This window comes from Ciconia boyciana, chromosome 8 (genome assembly GCF_034638445.1).
Source record: "Ciconia boyciana chromosome 8, ASM3463844v1, whole genome shotgun sequence".
Classification (NCBI taxonomy): domain Eukaryota; kingdom Metazoa; phylum Chordata; class Aves; order Ciconiiformes; family Ciconiidae; genus Ciconia; species Ciconia boyciana.
In genome coordinates, this window is record NC_132941.1 from 57,559,897 (window position 1) to 57,581,364 (window position 21,468).

The following is a 21,468-nucleotide window of genomic DNA, read 5'->3' on the forward strand; positions in this document are numbered from 1 at the left end:
TGGCCATGTGCCTGCATCCTTCAGAGCATCAGCCTCACTGGATCACTAGATCAGTTTGCCCATGAAGCTGTAAAATTTATGTAATTGCTCCCCCAGGGCCCGTGGTTCACACTGTCGTGTTGTTCTCTGCTGCCTTTCCCATGGCATCCATCACCTCAGGAGAGCAGGAGTAGCTCTGGACAGGGCTGAGGCAGAGACATTAACTGTGACTGCCAGTGCTCGTGAAAATAGCATCTATTGTTCCCCGAAAAAGAAAAATCCCTTCACCCGGATGTCCTGGCCCCGTGTTTGAATAGTAACATTAGACGTACAAAGAGAGACACAAATTACTCCGCAGGTTTGTTGTCAAATGAAGAATGATCAAAAGCACTCTCGAGGATGAAAGCTGGCACTGAGACAGAAGCAACAGTGTCATACCTTGTGGGAGAAACCAGGCTAGGAGAAAGGAGAATTTCCTCTTTCTTTTCACTGACACTTTAGTAGATTGTCTGTGTCCTTCAGTGCCTAAGGCACAGCAAAATAGAGGCTTAGTTGAAGGGCTGACATTTGGGATAGAAAGAGAAACTAATCTATTAATGTTACTTAGGCATGGCTGTAGCTAAGCATTGCCTCTGCTGTAAAACTGTCAGTCGTCTCTCGTAAGGAGAATGGGCTAGATCAGACTCACAGCTGACATCCAAAGATGTGGTTTGTATTTTATGGTGCAGAAGCACACACGGAGGTGGCTGGATTCCAGCCAGACTGCTCTGAAAACTCTTCCCAGCCTCCCTTGCGCATCCTCTGTTGTATGGAGGGTCAGAGAGTCCGTGACTTCTCACCCTTGCTGCCCTGTTATGTCATTGGGTTTGCACCTCCCTGGTGGTTTCTCTTCTACAGTTTCTCTAACGCCATCATTAGTTCACTCCTCGCAGGCGTTTGTCCTGCGCAGGATCAGTCTTCCCTCTCAAACTGGAGCATATTTACCTTGTCTGGCATGCAGCTCTGGAGCTGGGGCGTGTTTTTCTAGCCTCACATGGGTGTTTAAAGCCTTTGCCTTGTATCTCTGTTACCTGCAGTATAGTTTGTACAGTGCTGCTGAGCACTTTGCCTTGTGGCAAATGTGGTTTGGATGTAATCTTTGTTTGCAAGTTCTTTTTATTTTATTATGTAGCTAGTAAGTACATTTTTAGAGTGCATGGGCTTTACTGGGACAAAGGATGCTTGCCTAGGTCCTGAGCTGGGGGAAACCCTGTGTTTGTACCATCCTGCTGGTTTTAAGCACAGATAGACAAACCTCTCTGTGTGATTCAGGAACTGCAGACTGAAATCTCATGCTGGAAACATTTTAATGCTGGATGGGATACATCTAGCCCTGTGCATCAGTTTCTCAGGTACGGATGGTATGAAAGATTGGGAACTCATGGAGGAGTTTCAGGAAAGCTGCTTCCTAAAACCCAGCCCTTAGCCTCTGGGTGCATCTGGCTGAGGTCTCAGTGCCTGAAATGCCCCAGGGATCCCTGTGTGTTGGGCATCTACATGTGCTGTGACCGTGACCTTCCTCCTAAATGTGGCTGAACACCGAAGCCTTGGATGATTGCTCAGACATGCTCTGGCAGCAGCAGCACCCACCAGCTCTCCTTTTGCAAGGACAAAGCACTTTGCAAGGTAAGAAGGTGTCAGGGCATTGGGAGGAGATGGGAAAAGCCGAGCTGATAACAGGATATGGTATGGGATGGTCTTGGAGAAACCTGCTGATCCTATGGGCAAGCAGGACATTGCTGAGCAGTCATTGGAGCTGTTTTCTTTTTGTTTTGTTTTTCTTTTTAAAAATTTGAGTTGAAGATCCTGGCTAATTTCTAGACCCTTCCTCCTGCAAATTTTAGTTAAAAAAGAGGAAGTGACGTGGGTCTCTGACATGATCCCTTATTAAATTCACTCTCATAGACTTGCTTTCATTCAATCAGAAATACTTAATGAGAACTTACCTGATGGGAGCTCATTCCCTTAAGGCTGGGTTGATGTTTAAGCCTGGGTTGATGTTTAACCCCACAGCCACTGAGGAGGTGGGGTCCCTGTGAAGCCAGCACTAATCCTGTCTGGCATCGGGAGCGCAGAGGACGCCGTCTGTGCCAGGTCATCGTTAGAAGTCTGGGCTGTTACTAACAGCCGTGAATTACTCTCTCTCTGTAGGATTGCTGGATGAGCCTTGGCTGGTTGTGGGCCACGTGCTGACTTTAGGGGAGAGCCTGTTTCTCCTTTAAGAAACTGGGATTTAAGTAAGTGCCATGAATTTCACCCCCTTTAGTCTTACCTTCCCTCAGCAAGCAAAATCATGCCTGTTTGAGTAAATGTGTGTGGTGACTGTACTGTAAAGGCTGCAGCAGGGAAGCTGGGCTTCGGACCCCGCTGTGCCACCCTCCCTGAGCACCGACACCCAGGGCCAGCCTGTGAGAGGTACTGCAGCGCAGGCATCGGGTCTGCTGATGCTCTCCTTAAAGCCAGCTGGCTTCTTCAGCTCACTAAAAGCCTTATTCTCTTCAGTACAAGTAAATTAATTTGATTCATACCCACAGAAAACTTTGTAAACATTCAGGCCAATTTCTCCACCAATAAGAGACAGATTTTTTTTTTCTTCTTTAAAATGTGGCACTTTACTTGTGTCGTAGTTGAAAATCAAGTGCCTGCTAGCTCTCTTCATGTGCTAGGCAGGCTGGCGGGATCTCCCAGTAGCGATTGTAGCATTGCTCTGTGTATCCAAAGCAAGAACTGGAGGTACTTAGGTGAGAAACTTGCTAAGAAAAATAGTTTGTAGCAGCAGATTGCCTTCCAGAAAAATATGGGCTTCTGCTTGTGACACACCATGGGCCCCATGGTGACCTGGCTGCATTGTGCACAGACGAGAATTACAATGGGAATAACTAATGAAGCAATAACAATAAGCATTAAATTGTACATTTTCCTTCAGTAGCAGTAGGAGCTCTGCCTCCCTACACAGCCCTGTCTTTGGGCCCAGTCCTTCAACGAGGTGTTTTGTGGGATAGTACTGCATTGGGTCAGGTACGAGGGCTTTGTGGTGCTCGGGTGAGCAAGCCCTTCAGTCTGGGTCCAGCCGTGACCCTTGGCAGCTGTGTTTGCTACCAGGATGCTCCACGGGGATCGAAAGGCAGAGGTGTGCTGGGGACAGCTGGAGCCAATGCCGAGGCATTATAAAGCAGCCGTAGGTGATGGGCAGCGCTGCTGGGGAAGGACAAAAGCAACTGCTGCTGCTCCTTCAGCTCACAAAACCAGCAATCCCAAATCGAGTTGTTCTTTTGGGATTCCTGGGCTCAGAGGCTAATAGGACACTAACGGGCTTGTTGGCAGGTTTCCTAGGAAAGGAAAGGGAGCGGGACCTTCCCCAGGACTCTGTGCCTTCCCAAGCTTTCTGCTGGAGCGGAGCTAGTAGTGGTACAGGCACCAAAAGATATTTCACAAACGCGTCTGGTTTGGTGTCTGTTCTGTAAAGACTGGCCTCAACCACTTTCTTTACTAACTCTTTTCCTTCCTTTCCAGCTAAACCCCATCCTGGTTTTCCCTTCCGTGACTGCAGCAGGCTCTAAGCGTTGCACACAGTTGCTATCTAGTGGTCAGAGGAAGGTAGTGGCTGCGTTTTTCTCTGCTGGTTTTGTGCAAGAGGACTGTGCTACTGAGGTATAGGCAGGAATCTGTTACATGTATTCAAGCAAATTGTCAGTGTTATTGCTATTTTTCAGTGGGTTAGCTGTCCGAAAATTTTTTTGGTTGACAGTGCAGTCACTGTAGAGGACTAAATTATTTAAGATATTGTCCACTGCAGTTGTAGACTGTTTGTAGTAACTAACAGGGGTTTGATGTGCTTGAAATCTTCTGGAAAGTAGAGCAGGGACAAGTGACGTTACAAAGAAAAAATACTGGTAACATAATATACTCAACATTTTATTATAAAACCCTCTAAAGCGCCACTTTATAGGTCACAGTTACAACAAAGGAAATGCCTTGAGTTAGGAAAACAATGGGGACACAGAGACATTGTTTAATGGTTCTTGTCTGGGGAACATGTGTTGCTCAGGACTTGTTTACCATCCCCTGATGGAGATATCCCAGCAGGACCACCGAAGCTGACTGGGCTGTGGTGCGGAAAGCAGAGCTGCTCTCGTCCATCGCTGTCTCAGTACCACTGTGAAACGTCTGGACAACTTCTGGAGGACGACAGCGGGGTGTATGGTGAGGGCACAGTAATACACATATATTTAGGGTGTAGAGAGGGTCTGGCACCTCATGATGGGGCAAAACAAAAGCTTCATGGTGTCCATGGCCTCCACATGCTTTGGAGTGGAAAGTCTCTTGGGTCCTGAACCAGAAGTTTCAGTGGTTTATTTGCATGAGTTTTTCCTATGTGCAAACCTTGCACGGGGACAGGCGTGACACCTGGGGCCAACAAACTCCTCCTGAGGCCTGGGATTAGCAAATTCCTCCATCTGCACTGCAGCAGACTTTAAAAGTAAAAAAAAAAAAAACAGGAGTGAGGGCACCTTTCTTGCCTCCAGGATATCCTGACCAAGTGCTTTGTTGCAGCCCAGCTCTGTGGCAGTGGTGAGCAAGCCCAGAGCCCCTCAGCAGCACATCCTCACTCACCCCAGTGCCACCGCCAGCTCCAGGTGGCACCCCCCCAGCTGTTGGGCCTTCGTGTGAAGAAGGAGCATCCCTTTAGAGGTGGCCTCAGGCCTGTCAAAGGTTAGGAAGGTACATTGTGTTTACCTTGGCTCTGTATGATGCTCATCAGTGCAGCTGCAGGACCCCAGGAACAACCCAGCCAGGGTACTGGTGCTGCTTTAGCTTTGCCAGGTTGGAGAACAGCTGCAGCCCCTGCACAGTCAACCCAGTTACTGAGCCTGGGCTCCGGGACCATCAGAAGTGTCTCCAGGCCATCAGACATGACAGCAGGTTACAGGGAGGAGAGGGTGCGTGTATTTCTGACACCCCCCCCTGCACCCCTTCAAATGTCAATATCTCTAAGTTTAGCAGTCCCAAATGTCCAACATCTTTCTTTCATTAGAAAGCTTGGCTAGGGCAGAGAGGGGTGGGCTTTGTGGGCCACACTGCCAGGGCCCAAAGGCTATATTGAGTTTAATAATTTGGAAATAAGGGTGGCAGCACCACGACGGCCAGCTGTGGGGAAACTTGGCCTGCCATCGCTCTCTGGGGACCAGAGAGCATCAGCAGAGTGGTGCTCACAGCCAGGGTAGGAGTACGGGGATGGCTTTACCTCCCCTCCCCTTGGAAAGGGCAAGCTCTGAAGGGTGCATCGGGATCCAGCTTCCCCGTCCAACAGAGTGCGCAGGCCTGGGCCTTTGATAAATTATTAACAAGCATTCAAATACAATTATTTTTTTTTCAGAACAAACTCCTCAGGTGAAGTAGATCAAGATCTTCAAGAAAATTAACTGGATCTGCTTAGCAGATCTTTGCCCAGACCTCTTGGTGCCACCAGTCTGTAGCACAGCTTACAGCACGAGAAGGTGAACAGGGATCTTTCTCGATATTCTGGCAAATCTGCAGTAGGCTGGTAGGAGTAAGCACATGCTGGGATGCATTGGGACACCGATTAAAAATCCCCTGGACAGGCTGCTGTGTGCTTCTCATTCATGTCTCAAGCATCGCTCGGGCATGGGTATTGCCCTTGACTGAAGGCTGGATGATCTGCAGCTGAGTGATGACTGGCAGCAAGGCAGGTGAGACTTTAGCTGACTGCAATTTGCCACAACAGGTTAAAAACCACCAGGGTATAAAGAATAGCGGAGGCCCCTTCTGAACCCACTACTGTCACTAATATAGAAACCGTAATAACTCATTGATAAACCCTCAGAGTAGAAATACACAAAACACCCCTATGTACAGTAACATTCTTGTTTACATCAACTGGGTTAGGAATTTGATGCAAGGATTGCCACTGGTTGTTATTGTTTTAGCTATGTGATTGGGACTTGTCTGGAAAGAGCAAGATCATTTGGGATAATTCGTATCGGCAGCTGTTGACCCCATTGCTGCGTCTGAGCAGTTGGCGCGACGTGGAGGAGGTGCTTGGTGTGTGGTTGTGTTGCACACCCAACCTCCACCTACAGATGATTGAATCCCCTTGGCCATGCATGGGCAACTCTGGTCTTAAGTCCATCTCTGAAAAACGTGGTTCTAACTAGCTCCCTTCTTCTCCCATTCCTGCCAAGGAATAAAGGCAAATTAGTCAAAAGGCAAATCTGGCAAGCCACAGTAGCTGTAATGTGCACAGGATCAAGCTGATCATCTGGTACCCGAGTGTTTTTGGCTGCAGGGTGGGTCAGGGATGTCTCTGTTACAATACACACATTTATTCATTTAAATTGCAGCCAGGGCAAGTCCAGGTGAAAAGACCAGAGGAAAACCAGGCTGGCCTGCTCTGAGTGGTGCTCAGTCAGGGGTGCTTCCCAGACCGAGACATGAGACCCCCCACAGCCCCGTCCCACCACAGCCAGTCTGCTCCACTGCTGGGAGGGAAAAACAGCGGCTGTCCCAGATGGATTTTTCTCCTGTACCAATTGGCGCGTTACCTTAGCTTTCTGTAGGACCGTTCCTTTCCCTGTCACCATGACGGATAAAGGCCGGTTTTTTAAAGCCGTTGCTGAATTGACTGGTGAGTTCTCTGCGCTGTTTGCCGGACTGGCACTTTTTGCCTGAATCTACAATAAAAATAATAGAAATCGTGATGACTTCAGACTACTGAGAGAGATTGCTGCCTTTCCCTACCATCTCCTAGAAAAGCTCAACAGTCACAGCCCACTTGCACTGAGATGTGTTTTTCAGTGACATGCCAATTTTGAAACACCAGCAGGATGTGCATGTGTGGTGTGTTTGGGTGTTGAGGACTTGAGCAGCGGTACAGAGCAGGGCTCAGGCGGTGTTCATCTCCATGTCATGGGAACCAAGTTCCCAGGAAGGAATTTAGATGCCTGAATCTCCCCCCAGAGAACACCCCTTGGCTCAGCTGAGCATGGAAGGAGCTGGGCCCAGACCTGCACGGCCCCGGAGGGTGTTGCTGAAGGTCCCACAGGGAAATACAGCCGCTCTCCTGAGCCCGAGCCCCAGCCCCCTTTCACTTCCCAGTCACTGCTGTTACCTATTTATATTATTATTTTATTATATTATATATAATAACATAATACTTAGAGAATACATAATTATGAATTTATATAAGATTACATATTATAATAATATAATATTGTTATTATATTACTAAGCAGGCTGAGACAATGTGACCACTCAGCTGCCAGAAAGCTGCTGTGCATCCCAGGGGTGCCCCCCACGTACCCGGGGGGCTGCGTTCTCCAGGTGCGTGGTGTCCACGGCAGTGCCCAGCGTCACAGGGCCAGACTCTGCCTTCTTCAAGTTCTCCTTCACCTCCACCAGGCTCAGCTCCAGGTCCACCCTCTGGCTCTCCTTCCTTTTGCACTCTTCTTCTATCTCCTTCAGCCTCTGCTCCAGGATCTTGTCTGCAAAGGAAGGGATTGCTCAGTGCGGGCCGGTTCCTGGGTGGTCAGTGCAGAACTGGGGTGGACACCAGGCACTGGTGGGAGCTCTGCACGGCACCTCCTCGGCACACAGCTCTGGGGGGCTGTAGGGGACTTGGGGAGCTTGTGAGGGGAGCAGGAACTAGAGCATATTTTACTCCTGTACATTTTCCTTATATCTTGCCCCAAAGGGACCGTGACAGAGCTCTTGCTTTAGTGTGATTTGGGCTACGTGGTTTGTCTCGGAGCGCCAGGTCTCCCCACTGCTGGAGGTGCAAAGCCCCTTCTGGTCCCAGGTGGGCTAGGTTCATCACCCTCTCCTTCCCCGTGGTCCCACCTAGGCTCATTTCCATGCATCACCTCTTGCCGTGCTCTACCTGTGCTGCCTGCAAGCATTTCCTTCAGTTCCCGCCTCTCCTTGCGCAGCTGGGTGAGCTGAGCCCGGATTTCATCCTTCTCCTTCTCCAGCCGCTCCTTCTCCTCTGTAAAGCGCTTCACCTCCACCTCCGTCCTGTTCTTGCCCAGCTTGGTTTCCACTGCTGCTGCTGGAAACAACCCACCAAAACAAGCTCAGCCAGGGAAAAAGCGGGAGGGAAAATGTTTTCAGGAGCTTGGAAGCAAAATGGATGAGGCTTAGGAAGGTCACCAACCAGGAGATGCATCAGGCCCCTTGGGCACCACAAAGCTATCATAGAACAGGGCAAAACTCATGCCTGAAGCACCACTTCTCCTCAAGCCCCTGCAGCAGCAGGCACCCACTGGGCACCCACCTGTGCAGCCCACTCACCCGGCAGCGGCAGCTTGGGCCAGTGCGCGGGCACCAGCTGGGGACTGCCCGCCGTCGCTGTGCCCGCCGGCAGCTCGGGGGCCGGCTGGGGGAAGGCAATGTTCTGCTGCTGCGTCTGGATTTTGATGGCGGGCATCCGTGGTGGCACCTCATCGGGCTCCGGCTTCTCTGGGTGTTTCTGGGGGGGGAAATGAAGTGGGATGATGTGGTGGGGGGAATGGGCTCGCTGATTAAGCCTGGCCCTGCACCACCGTTCAGGACAGTACCTGCTCAGAGGTCTCCATCACCTTACTACAGGGCTCGGCTTCCTTAGCCACAAGGTCTGTCTCAGCTGTGCTCTCTGCTGCAGCCTTGTTGGCAGCCCTTTCTAAAGACGGTGAGCTGAGGGGTGAAGGCTGGCATGACTTCTTGCCAGCACAGTGTAGGAAGGACTTCACGGGAGTGAGATCCAGGTACACTCTGTCTTGGTCTCCCTCCAGTTTGCTCTCACTCTTGGGTACTTCTTCCTGCAAAACGAGAATGTTCCTATGAAAAAGGACCATCTGCTGCAGACAGAAGTACAGAAAACATCTCGCTGCAGAGCAGCAGGATCTTGGGCAATCTGGAGTATTTTCCATAACCTTAGAGGAACTAAAACCCCATTCTCTAAGTCATTCCATACAGGGCTTTTTGTTGAAGGAAAGGCCCCTCCTGATCTCCTTCAGTAGGTCTTTCCAGCAGTAGCAGCAGCCCCATGCAAGGATCTCACACTGTTGTACATCTAGCAGCCCCTGCCCGATTCTTTGCCTTTCCCAGGGTAACAAGTCCCATCCTCAGCATGGCCCATCTTTCTTGTCCTTACATGCAGGACTTGCTCTCACAGGCACCAAAAGGAATTTTGATGGACTGGGCTCCAAACAATCCACTATCTATCACCAAATAATCCATGCTGTTTGCTGACAGAAACTGGGGGATTTTATCCCAGCTGTCTGAGGATCCCTACAGCACCTTGCTGGAAACCTCTCTCCCATTCCTTAGCGACTCCTCTCCAGCACCCGCTTCTGCCCCATTGCAAAAGCCTGGATTTCCCCAGGGGCTGGGAAGGCCCTTTGCTGCAGTTTGGAAGCCCTCCCCCTTCACTGCTGGAGGCTCCCCCGGCCAGATGTTTGCTCATGGTCTCTGCAGAGCTTGCTGCAGCGGGGCGGCTGCCTGCAGCACCGGGCATCTTACCGCAGGCAGGTCTGGCAGATCCACGTCGTCGTACAGCTCCTCCTGCTGCATCCTGCCCTTTGGCAGGTTGTCGATATAGGTGTTGGGCTCAGAGTACTTCCTCTGCATTAAGCTGTGAACAGGCAGCGGGACATCCCATCAGGAGGGATTGGTCTTGCCGTGCAGCCATGCTGTGCTGCATTTTGGGGCATCTGAACACAGCGGTCCTGGGGCCTGGGCAGGGCCACGCGGCCAAACGCAGGAGATGAGAAGGTAGAGCCGTGCAGCAAGGTGATCACTGCTCCTGTTGCCCATTAAGCAGCACCCACCAGAGCGGGGCTACATTTCCCCTCAGCTCCTTCCTTTCCTGCCCAGCCCTCGGGCACAGCACCGCAGCAGCACAACCGCCCTGCCCCAGTGGCATGGCGAACTGTGTGGCTGGGTGCCCACGGCCCTGCACCCCCGCCAAACCCACACCACCAACCTGCCTTTGCAAAAGCCACCTGGGCATGTGCCCCTAGCCCCATGGCAAGCTGCAGCTCAGGTGAGATGCGTCACGGTGGGACAATGACAAGTGCTCTCCTATCCCACACTGAGCTTCCAAAGAAAGTGACTGAGCTGCAGCCATGAATCTACCACCTATTCCCACTGCAGCCAAGCTCCCACAAGCAGGGGGGCCCCCGCTCCGGCTTGCTTCCCCTCCACCAGTCCCTGCAGTCCCATGCGTTACCGCTGACGTACAATAAGGAGTTCTTTGCGGCGCTCACAATGCAGGAAACACGGTCAGCATCCACATAATCGTAGGTAAATTCCTCTGGGTCTGTTTTCGAACCTGACTCTGACAGGAGGAGGCCCAGCCAGTGGCCCATTTCTTCTGAGGACTTCGCCTACGAGGTGATCAGACAGATAGTACAGGTTGCAAGAGCAGTCTGCAATCCCACGGCTAATGCAGGCTTAGCCTTGGGTAGGGAAGTATGCTAGCAGTCCTCTGGCCTTGCAAGGGGAAAGACGAACAGCCGGGTATGTATATTAAACCTGAGACCGCATTAAAGAAGAAAGAAGTACCACTCTGTGTATGGACTGATTTGCAAAATTGGAAGATATATGAATGCAGCTCTTCGCTTAACTCCTTCCTAAAATTTCTAGTCAGTCTGCATTTTCCTTTCAATGGTGATCAACTCGGCTGCCTACAAGAGCAAGAGAAGTCTCTGGGGCTGGAGGTGCTGTGGGAAGCCGGCTTTGGAGAGGAAAGCGTGCGGGTTCTATTCTGCACCAGCAGAGCGCAGCAATGGGATTGCCAAACACAGACGTGCAAGGAGACCCAAGCACACCAGGGAGCCTGCGGGTTCCTGATGCCAGAGCCCAAACCCCTTCCAGGGCTGTCTGCACAGGGAAGAGGGGAAGGGAAGAGCTTAAAGTGGGATCAGAGAACATCAAAGAGATGCTCTCGCTTTAACATGGTCAGTACCAAATTCCCAGCTGCAGTGAACAGTCTGACGTTTTGCAAAATGAAGAGTTAAATATGGGGCCTTGAAGTCAGCTCTAGCAAATATCCACGTGTATTTCCCGGTAGTGGGGGATTTCTACCTGAAGCAAGAAGTGGGTTGATGGAGCCATCTTTTGCTTTAATTTGAGGAGCTAGAGCAGCAAGCACAAAGTAAAATTCAGGGCAAGTGAATCCCAAACTGGAAAGTATATTCTAAGCTTTCAATCTGTTTTATTTAGCAGAGACTTCAGTCCCTGGGAAGCCCGCCAGCCAGCCAGCCTGTACATTGAGTCTGACATCCCAACAAAATACAGATTCTTCCATTCACAAAATGTAAATTTTCCCAGCACCTCTTCTTCACATCTGTAATTAGGCAAAATTTCTTAGACACAGACATACCCTGAATCAGAAGATAAACAAAAACACCTTCAAACTTCATGGCAGGCCCTCAAAGTCAGTTGTTTAGCTATAAATATTCCACCCACTGGAAAAATACAGGAAATTGCTCACATTGTCCACCTCCTACTATAATCACGCTGTCGTCAAAGAGAGCTAAGATTAGAGATAAACAGTCCTGGATGCAGGCAAAGGAAAGTAACAGATGGAGATGAAGTCACTTGCACTTTCAGGGGCAGATCTGTGATCGGTTTATTTGGGATGCATGACCCGTGGCTTTGGGACTCTGTTTTCAGAAGCAGTTCTCTCTTCCTCCTAACCACAGACTTAAATCCCTAAAGTGGCATTCCTCTCATCTAACATTAACCATCTGAAATGCATCCCATATAACTTAATCATCCAAGGTTACAGTCAGTGGAGAGAGATGGGCACCTCCAGAGGACCCTTCATCCCATCCTAAGATGAGTGCCTAAGATGAAGGCTGAATGGTCCTCTGGAGGCACCAGCATCAGACACAGCCTGGGTTACCAGCTAGGTGGGACACCTTCTAGGTGACCACAGGCAGATGAACCAGAGTCCCACACTTCAGGTTCTGTTTTGCTGGACTGAGGGTTCCTCTGGAGGACCTCACCAGCATTTAGGCCTACTAAGACACCCAAGCTGAAGGCTTAAAGCAGAGCTTTCTTGGAGATATACGCCCTACCTCCAGAATGACCCGTTCTTCCCCGTTGTGCAGGATGCGGAAGGAGTAGAGATGATCAGGGCTTGGCTCTGGGATAATTTCACAACCTGCCAAGCTGAGGGGCTGCTGAGCCAGTTTGCTTCGGTTCTTGTCCTGGTAGAAATGGAGGTGACCATCTTTTATCTGACACCAACGGGACTTCCACTGGCTGTTCACTAGCACATTCAGGTAACCTGCAAGCAAGCACGGGTTACTTAGGCACATTTTCCACCTCACGAGGAGAGGGAATCCAAACTCATTTGTGTGCATGGGGATGTCTGATGAGTAAGTTCCAAGATCACTGCACAACACAAAGCCACAGGCAACAACAAAGAGCAGAAGCACAAAGACAAGCTGTCCTATCCATACAAAACAGGGTGAAAAGGGTAAAAATCTGTTCAGAACGAGACCCTTGAAATTCAGGTTAGGTTTGGAGCAGCAAGTTGGTTGCAGATGGTTGGACAAAGTTGGTCCCACATGGTGAATACCAGCTGACCCACACAACTCCCTCCCTGCTGACTGCCGCGCCCGGGGCTGATGCCCGGGAAGAGCAGCACAGATGCCCTCTGCGTGCATGTCTGGCACTACCTGCCCTTCCTCTTGCATCACCCTGTGAGCTATTGCCCGCCCTCGTAAGCCACACAGTCACCTTAATGTGTAAGAGGCACCACAATCCGCATGCGTTTACTGTCACGGCCCAAGCAGACTGTGGCCTCGTTGCCTCCCCCAGCAGGACAGCCTGCCACACGTGTGTTTGAGGAGGATGATGATGCCTGGTGCTCATCCTGCCCTGCACACCGAGATCCAGCCCTCAGACAAGTCCCTGCACTTACTTGAAGTCTCCAGGGATCTCTCTGGGCTATCCATGGAGCTGGATTTTTTCCTCCCGAGGTTCATCAGGTTGCTCAATTTCAGGCCAGTTGTGCCCTTCTTCTTAACTACCAGAAAAGAAAAAGAAGATATATGCGTGGCTTTCCCAACTCACAGCCATACACACAGCCAGCTGTCCCGGCTAGGTGTCCTGCCCTAAAGCTGGCCGCACTGCCGCCCTGCACCCAGCCGCGCTGCGGCACACGCATCCCTTGCAGCGGGCAAACCTGCGACGTGGGGACAGGCTGCAATAGTCAGGCTGAAATAGTCCAAAGCCCAGGGAGATGATGAGCAAGATGGCACCAGTAATCTCAGTTAAGTGATTTGCTGAAGATACTTAATCTATATTGCTTTAAATTTGGGTTAGTTCTGACCAAACGCCAGTCGCTGCAGGAGCTGTGGGAAGGCTGTTTGCACAGGTCTTGTTGTGCAGGTGCCAACCTCCCTTCACTTTCTTACACTACAAAGAATTGAATTAAAAACCATTACCCATAAATATTTACTGCATTCAAGTCTTTTCCTTTCTAAAAGAGGGACTCAAGATGGGGAGGGGGAAAGCTTATGCCCAAAGAGCCTCTTCAGCATTTTCCTACCGAGCACATCAGTCAGTGCATGAATGTGGCTGTGTAATCATCAGGTAATCCTGGTAAGAAATCAAGCTGGATGTTTCCAGTCCGGATTTTCCTCCCCACTATCATAACAAAATGATGAAGTTCCAGTGTAGAGGGACTCAGCAGCTGAGCTCCATCTGCTGGGTGACTCCAGTGAGTCCTCAGCATGGATTTCTCTTTCTCTCTCTCCAATATATAGATGGGTCCCACCGTCCTAATAGAGCATCTCCTCTTTTAGATGGGAATGCAGCTTTAAACCCAGAGTCGGATGCCCTGCCGTGAAGGTGTAACTCTCCCATTGGAGACAGCTAAGCACTTCACACAGGTACTCCAAGTTTCTCTGCAGACATGTCTGAGGAAAGTCACTTAGGTTGAATTTATGCCATCTCAAACTGTCCCACAGTGACTTGCCCAGAGTCACGCAGGATCTCTGTGGTAGGGCAGGTATCACACCCAGGTTTCTCAAGCCCTGTCCTAACTCTGTAACTGCTGAGAAATCCCAACATCCACCTGTCGCTTCATTATGGAAAAAAGCACTGAAATCAGATTCACAGGCAGTGAATTCACATGCAGCTTTCACCCTGCATCAGGTCAGTTTGAGGTGGCGGTGGCAGGAGAAGCTACAGAAACCCTCGCCACAGGCAGGGTCGATGCCCCGGTTTCCCCGTCATTCCCAGAGTGAGGTTTTACCATCTTTTGTCTCAGCTGTCTCTGGGTGGCCGTCCGTGCTGCTCCCGCTCTCGGAGGCTGCAGAGTACCTCTCGGATACCTCCACCTGTCAACAAGCACCACACACAAGCTCCGCAGATGCACACGATCCATTCCTCCAGCCAGCACCCGCTGCAAGTGCCTTTCTCCCCCCTCCTAAATTACGAGGTCCCACCCTCTCTATAGCAGATGCTTTCACACAGACATCCCCCGCCCTCTCACCCACGCTGTGCCCTCCCCATCGTTTCTGAGCCCGGCGTGGGCAGATCCAGCACATGAACCGCCTGGCTGGGCTCGCCTCTGAGGCGATGCGGTGGCACCACTGATGCCACCCTACGGGCTCCTGCCCTGCAGCCTGGCTGGTGGGGGCATTTGCCAGTCCCCATAGAAGGGCATGGGCAGAGGAACCGGCCAGGTGCCCAAACAGGTCCGTTTTGGGTGTCCACCAGAGACTTATGAAGGTTTATTTTTTCTCCCACTGTTTTGGAACAAGCTGCCCCCAGGGGAGTGTCACCTAAACCTGGCCTAGAGACTGGCCCAAGCCCTGGTGTCCAAGGGTCTATGTCCCTTCCAAAGCTCTTGGTGAGCACAACTGCCCTGTTGGATGAGATAGTGGCTGCTGCCCTGTATGGAGGAGAGCCCAATGCCGAGTCAGTTTTGAGGGAAAGATGTGGCAACAAAATTAAGTTTGCAAAGGAAAATTAAGATTGTTCTAATAATGCTCCTTTTCAGCGGAACAGGGGTCTGGTTACACTCATATCAGTCTTTGCTCAGGTAAAATTACTGCACCTTCAACTATTACTTATTAAAGTAACAGTGGAAAAGCCCAAGTGCTAGCTCTCTGTGTAGAGACAAAGCGTACCTTTGGGTAACTGAGACGCTGCAAATCTGGGATGTACTGGTTGCCTTCACCGCCTCCTTCGCACAGCAGACCGCTGGTCTCCTGGATTACCTGTGCAGAAGGGGAAGCCATAGCCTGTGAGAGAGCTGCAGTAACGGGATCAATACTTCTTCCCCACCCAGGACAGGCAAAACCACAGCAGCCTGGGACACCCATGGTTTACGCTCCCTGCGACCCTGGGGACTCCCCTGGTGTTGCAGCAGGCAGCCAGCAGAAACTGCCGGATCCAAGTCAGCTGGGGAGAGGCTGCCAGCAAAGGCAGCCCTGGCGCCTCACAGCCCCGCTGCCGCCCCAGGATCCACAAAGGCTCCTGCTGCTGCTGCTGTCTCAGGGAAAGGGCCACATCTCCCCATCCTCAGCCAATTCACGTTGGGCACCCACCCCAGACACCCCTCCTGCTGCAGCAGCTGGGCTGGGAGGTCCCTCCGCAGCCTCCCACGTGCAGAAGGTGGCGGGGAGCTGCAGGAAGAAGCTATCCCGGGACATGAAAATGAAGTGGTGTATTTGTATACAGGCTTGCAGTGAGGAAGGGAGCCAGGGCACACAAGGACAGGACTGAGATAAGAGATGGTCTCCCAGCAAAGCCAGGGTAGAAGCACGGGAGCACCAGTGGGGCAAGCCCGAAAGGTGCCACTGACCCTCAGCCACTGCTCTGCCTGGTCTTTACTCTGCAGCCCCAGCACGATGACATCGGCGTTCATGGGGATGATCTTCAGCTTGTGCTCTTTCTTCCTCACTTGCTTTTCCTTGTGAACGACAGTGCAGCCCAGCAAATTCACGTCGAGCTGAGGGCTGTGGTCTTTGGAGCTCTTGTAGCACTGGGGAAGGAAGATGGGAGGGCAGGTAAGAGCCTGAGGAGCAGCCTTCCCTCTCACTCGCTGGCGTGAACTCAACCCTAGAAGTGGCTCAGCGCAACCACACGCATTAAGTGCACCGAACACAAGAAGGTCCTACAAGGCTGCGATGTCTACACAGACTACACGCAGGACATCTCTATATGTATAGAGATACACATCTACGTACATGCGTATATAGTCTGAAATACCTCTCACAGATACTGCTAGAGAGTCAAGTTTGTGGTTAGCCAGTGGGATAAGCATCCCTTCTGCTTAACCACCTCAAAAAGCTTCCCCAAGAAGCATCTCTAGGCATTTTGGGAGTTTGGGATTTTGGCCACAAATGTGCCCTTGTGCCCCCCACAGCAGCCCCATGCCCACATCCCTTCTGAAAATCAAATGAGATCCCCAGGACATGTTTTTTGAAGCATTGCTTCTAGAGGTACTTTGTTTTTGCCAGCTAGTTAACATGGCCTGAGGTGCCACTTCCCTCCCCAGCTCATGAAAATAGGTTGTTTTAGGCAGAGAGTGGAGGATCTACCCACCAGCAATCTGCTGTCCTTGATAACACACAGCTGTTTTGCCCACTGTCCCAGCCACTTCTTTCTCCACAGGAATGCACAGATGCGGGCGTCCTTCATCAGCTCAATGGTGGCCTCTGTGGATGGCCACTGATGGGTTGCTGACTTGCCTTTGCTGCTCTCTTCTTCATCATAGGATTCATAGGAGCTACTAACAGCTTCACCATCTTCTATAACAAAAGCAAAGCTCTATCATCAAATACATTTCTAGGACAACTCTGAGCCTATTGCTTGCCTCAGCCATGCTCACACATGCAAAAGCTTCCAGCGTAGGGACGTGTCTTTTGAGGCTCTCCTACGGGAGGATAATCAATAGGAAAATAACCCTCATAGATCCTTTTTTCTTTCTAGCCCAATATTAATCTCATTGCAATGTTTTGTGCCTAATAGTCTCAGTTAGCAAACACTCAAAAGACACTTCTCAGTTGACCACAAATTCGAGAACATTCCCTTAGACATTTTCTGATGTTTGTTGCTTTTTTCGCCCAAAGATGCTTTTTCTACTTTCCACTTCAAGCCAAACACTCACAATTTTTAAGGCAACAGCAAGCTACAATCAGCCCTTGTCCTCTGAATGTCAGAAGTAAAAATGGTATTTGCAAGGCCATGCAGAAAGCAATGATCTATTGTATTTGAGATGCCATTCCACTTTCCCTTTCTGGGCTAACAGGTCTCTCTACTCAGCATCTAAGGGAGAGCAAGGGGCTTTGAAGTAACACACTGTTGCAGCAGCAAAAATTAGTCATAAGTGGCAGCTGTAAATAATACTAATCACATTTTTCATGTTCATTCTTAAATGGATTGCTACGTTATTAGGAGGAGTTGGGATTTTCAATACCCAGCTCTAATGTATTGTAGGTATTGGAGTTTTCAGCTGATAGGAACAGCTGGTCATTGATACCAGACTCATCAGAAACAGTGAAAATGTTCCCACTGATTGCAGGGGAATTTGCAATGCTCTGCTGGCATTTACAGTACAGCTCATATTTCCAAGGTAGGCTCACATAGCAAGATGGTAAGATTTGGGCAGCATCTGTGTAGGGTTTTGCATTTCCTACCAAACAGCACGGAGGAATATTGTTAAGTTTCTCTCACCAGAATTTAATCTAATTTTGATTCTCGTCAAATCTTAATATCCACATAAAAGTAACATTATCAGATTGGTTCAAAATAAAAAGAGGAAAAGCAGCCAGAAAAGAGGGAAAAAAAAGCATTAGGAACTTCACTGAAGAACATTTCTTAAGTTGGGTTTATTTGTTCTTAAAATAAAAGGAACTGAGATGCAGCAACAAAGCTACAGCCCAGTAGCTTTACTGGGCTTTCAACCCCAGTGAAATCTCACTTTATAACATCCCTCAAGTGATCAAAGCTGCACCAATTAAACAAACTTATTAAAAAGCAAATCCTCCCTTTCAAATTCTCTGAATGGTGCTGACAGCACACTACTGGCTCACCACCTCCATACCCTCAACGTATTGGACCGCCCACCTTTTACGGGAAAACATTATCCCCCAGTGCATTCTCACTACGCGGACCTTGTCCACAGGCACCCTGGGCAGAAACTCAGACGAAGTAAAAGTGTTGAGGTTTCTCATCCCTAGAAATACCAAGAAGCTGAACCTCTGCACTGCTAGGGACCCTTCCTTATGCAGCAGCAGCAGCAGACAGGATGCCTAAGGGAACCTCATCTTCTAAATCTCCCCCCTTATCAACATGGGGCTATTGCTAACTGCCTCTCTGGCCCCTTTTGGGTGTCTCAGGTGCCCCTCACCTAGGCGTTAGGTCTCAGGCTGCCACCTTTCTCCTGAGGGGATAACACTTTTCTTCCATGCTCTCAGTGGGAGCCCTGGCTGCTCTTTTGTGCATCAACCACAACCGCAAGTGCCTCGTGAGATGAGCTCTTCTCTACTTGAAGACCTGCAGCCATTGCTGGCCCAGTGACACTGCTATGGCCTCATGATGGAAAGGCGTTTTCCAGGCTGTGTAGTTGGCAAACTGGGACAAACCTTGCTTGGGTGACTTGAGACAACACTGTCATCACCACTAAGGCTCACTCAATCCCGTCATACAGCTCAGGCACTTCAGTACAAGTTCTCCATTTCCACCTCCTGGCAGTTTCAACTAAGACCACAGCTTTATCCTCTCATTGCTGTGACATAGTGGCAGCCATGTTCTTGGATGTCTTTAACTAATCCACCTCTGCTTTCCTGTTTGTCTTCCCACGACCTCCCAGGGAGCTAAATTAATACCATCACACAGGAAGCTCCAACCTTCTTGTACACCAGAGCTGCCTCTGCCCAAGCAGAGCACCTTTAACATTCGCCAAACAGCTACTTGTCAATACAGCCAGCATTACCACGTATCAGCTCCACATCAGTGGCCAGAACCAGGGGAATAAAGGCTAGGGACGTTCTCTTCATTGTCATCTTGAGTATGGGGAAAAGCACACAAAAATGCTGCCTCGTGTATATCCAGCATGGGCAGAGAAAGGGGAGAGGTGGTTACCCTCCATGCATGTAATGGGCAATACCAGGGGGAGGCACCTCATCATCTTTGCTAAAACTGAGCTTTTTTTTTTTTAAGGAAAAAAAAAAAAAAAAAAAAGGCACTTCAGGTTTGGAAAGCATGCCATACCCATCGTTATTGTGGCATAAATAACGCCCTCAGTAACCTGCAACCCTGGCTTGGGTCCAGCCGCAGCAAGCCTACCAAAACCACCTGCACAGTCAAAAGGAAAGAGAAAGGGAGACAAAGAGAGAAAGCCACAGATAAGCAAATGCGGAGAACAAGGGTGTCAGTCCGGCTCAGCCCCGCGCTCCCCCCTTGCCTGGGTGAGGCTGCCCCGTCCCCGCTGCCCACGGAGGAGCACACCCTAGGGTGAGACTTCAAACAGGGACAACTTTTTCAACCCATCCCCTCAAACAAGGCAATTTAAAACAGAATCATCGTCATCGTAATTAAAATCAGCCAGGGAAGATGAGCTGTTTCAGCCGGAATAATTATTGTTCAGTTGGCAGTCGCGTTGCCCCTTGCGTTTTCACTCTGTTTCTTATCGCACCCTTCAATTATGCAAACGCAGCCGAGGACGAGGACCATAACGGTTTAACACATTTCAACCCAGGAGGAAAGGGAAGCAGCAGCATTTGCCGGAGATGTAAAATGAAAGGCAGAGGCGTCCCCAGTGGAGAGGCGGGAATCCTGCTGATGAAAGAGGGACCCCAAGACCCAGCGGTCTCGCCCGCCCGCTTCATTTTAATTAATTCACCCACGGTTTGTCACAGTGCCTTGCAGTCCCACCTCTGACGCTGCACGAATCCTCTATCTCCTCAGCCCATCTGGAGGCTTGCTTTGATGTCCTTTCTTGGCAGTGCATCCACTAATTTTAGGGATGTTCCTATTTTTGTTTGATTTCACTACGCCCATTTGTTTGGAGATGCATGGGTGTCTTCCAAGGCTCGTGCTGTAATTCTGTCAGAAACACCACCACAGCTCCCTGCACCGCTGGCCCCTTCCCTCCCCAGCTTGTGGGGAGAGGGGGGTGAGCACAGAGGGCTTGGGGGGTTACCACAGTCAGGCTTTAGCGTCTTTGGCCAGGGCAAACCCATGCATGTCCAGACTGCTCCTTAGCAACAGCAGTCACACCAAGGTCTCAAGGCATCTGCTAGCAATGACCATCGCTCCACGTAGGACAGGTACAGGGTACTATTACCATCTGATAAGGCGAGAGGGGGAAAAAGGGATGGGGAGCCCAGTTTTGTACTTGTTGAACCAACGGGCAGGGTGGAGACCTGCAGGTATGCCCCAGGTGCCACGGGATTTGGAGCCTGACCTCTTGAGGCAAAGCAGGGCACCAGCAGCTTCCCAGCAGTGCTGCCTGACCCACCCTCCGCACGGCGTGCCACGCTTCACCATCCTCCGAGCCCCCCACAGCCTCCTTGTGCCACGTACCTGCTGCTCCACATCGCTCCCTGCTCCTCCTTCCCACTCACCCCAGGGCACCGCCTCAAACGCGAGCTTGCCAAAAAGCACAGAGATTCTCGGTGACGCGATGCCACCTTCCCTCTCACGCAAACCACCTTAAAAGCCATCGGCATTATGGCACGCCAGGTGGTTTGTGTAGAAGGGACCTGCTGGGGCCTGCAGAGGGGACCGGCGGTTGAGCAGTCACAGGAGGCAAAGGCACCGCACACCTTGGCGGCGAGGGACTGCCCGGGCTTGCACGTCCCACCTCTGCTCGCTTCACGGGCTCCCATCTCCGCTTACCGCTGCGATACTGCTCGGTAAAACACGGAGCCCGCTGGTCAAACAGCTATTCATAGCAGCCACAGGCTGCCCCACTTTGACAGTGCTCCTGTCATATGGGGTTTTTTTCTCTCTTTTTTTGACCATGCTTGCAGGGCTCTGATCTCTCGCTTCCTTAGGCATCTGACTGGCCTGGATTTCAGTGGGTGGTGGGTGTATTTGCATCTTTGAGCAGCAGGTTACCAAGGAGAAGCAGAGGTTTAGGCTGGGTGTGTGCTTATCGCTCCTGCCAGCCAAGGCTCTGAACGCAACACGAGTTTATGGAGCTGCCTGGATAACGTAACCTGGCTTTCCCAGCACACAGATCCGTGGCCACACTCCAGCTAATCCGGTGTATGTCTTTACATGCCACGGCTCTTAGGGTGTTATCCTCTTCCCAATGTGCAGCACAGGAAAAAAAAGTCCATTTATCTTACAGCACAGGCAACTGGAACCCCCCGCGGGGATGCGGCTGCAGTGACCTGCGCTGCCCGGGCTGCGGGAGGGCTTCACCCCCTGCGCCCCGCACACCACAGCCCTGCCCTCAGCCAAACAACCCAGGGC

The 21,468-nt window shown here is 50.7% G+C and overlaps 1 protein-coding gene across 5 annotated transcripts in view; it reads right to left on the reverse strand.

The window, feature by feature from the left end:
* Window positions 1–3,952: 3,952 nt before the first annotated feature.
* Window positions 3,953–21,468, reverse strand: part of AFAP1L2 (actin filament associated protein 1 like 2) — a 73,165-nt gene continuing 55,649 nt past the window's right edge. The window contains exons 6-20 of one of the 5 annotated variants that reach the window (XM_072871257.1): window positions 19,258–19,341; window positions 16,588–16,793; window positions 15,845–16,024; window positions 15,168–15,257; window positions 14,288–14,372; window positions 12,950–13,054; window positions 12,099–12,310; window positions 10,255–10,400; window positions 9,535–9,646; window positions 8,592–8,831; window positions 8,326–8,503; window positions 7,916–8,083; window positions 7,339–7,520; window positions 6,582–6,710; window positions 3,953–6,213 (exon numbers count right to left, since the gene is read on the reverse strand). In XM_072871257.1, coding sequence (XP_072727358.1) covers window positions 6,187–6,213; window positions 6,582–6,710; window positions 7,339–7,520; window positions 7,916–8,083; window positions 8,326–8,503; window positions 8,592–8,831; window positions 9,535–9,646; window positions 10,255–10,400; window positions 12,099–12,310; window positions 12,950–13,054; window positions 14,288–14,372; window positions 15,168–15,257; window positions 15,845–16,024; window positions 16,588–16,793; window positions 19,258–19,341 — 2,144 coding nt within the window. In that variant the 3' untranslated portion in view covers window positions 3,953–6,186. The remainder of the gene's footprint in view (window positions 6,214–6,581; window positions 6,711–7,338; window positions 7,521–7,915; window positions 8,084–8,325; window positions 8,504–8,591; window positions 8,832–9,534; window positions 9,647–10,254; window positions 10,401–12,098; window positions 12,311–12,949; window positions 13,055–14,287; window positions 14,373–15,167; window positions 15,258–15,844; window positions 16,025–16,587; window positions 16,794–19,257; window positions 19,342–21,468) is intronic. The other 4 variants (XM_072871254.1, XM_072871255.1, XM_072871253.1 and 1 more) reach the window with 4 other exon arrangements.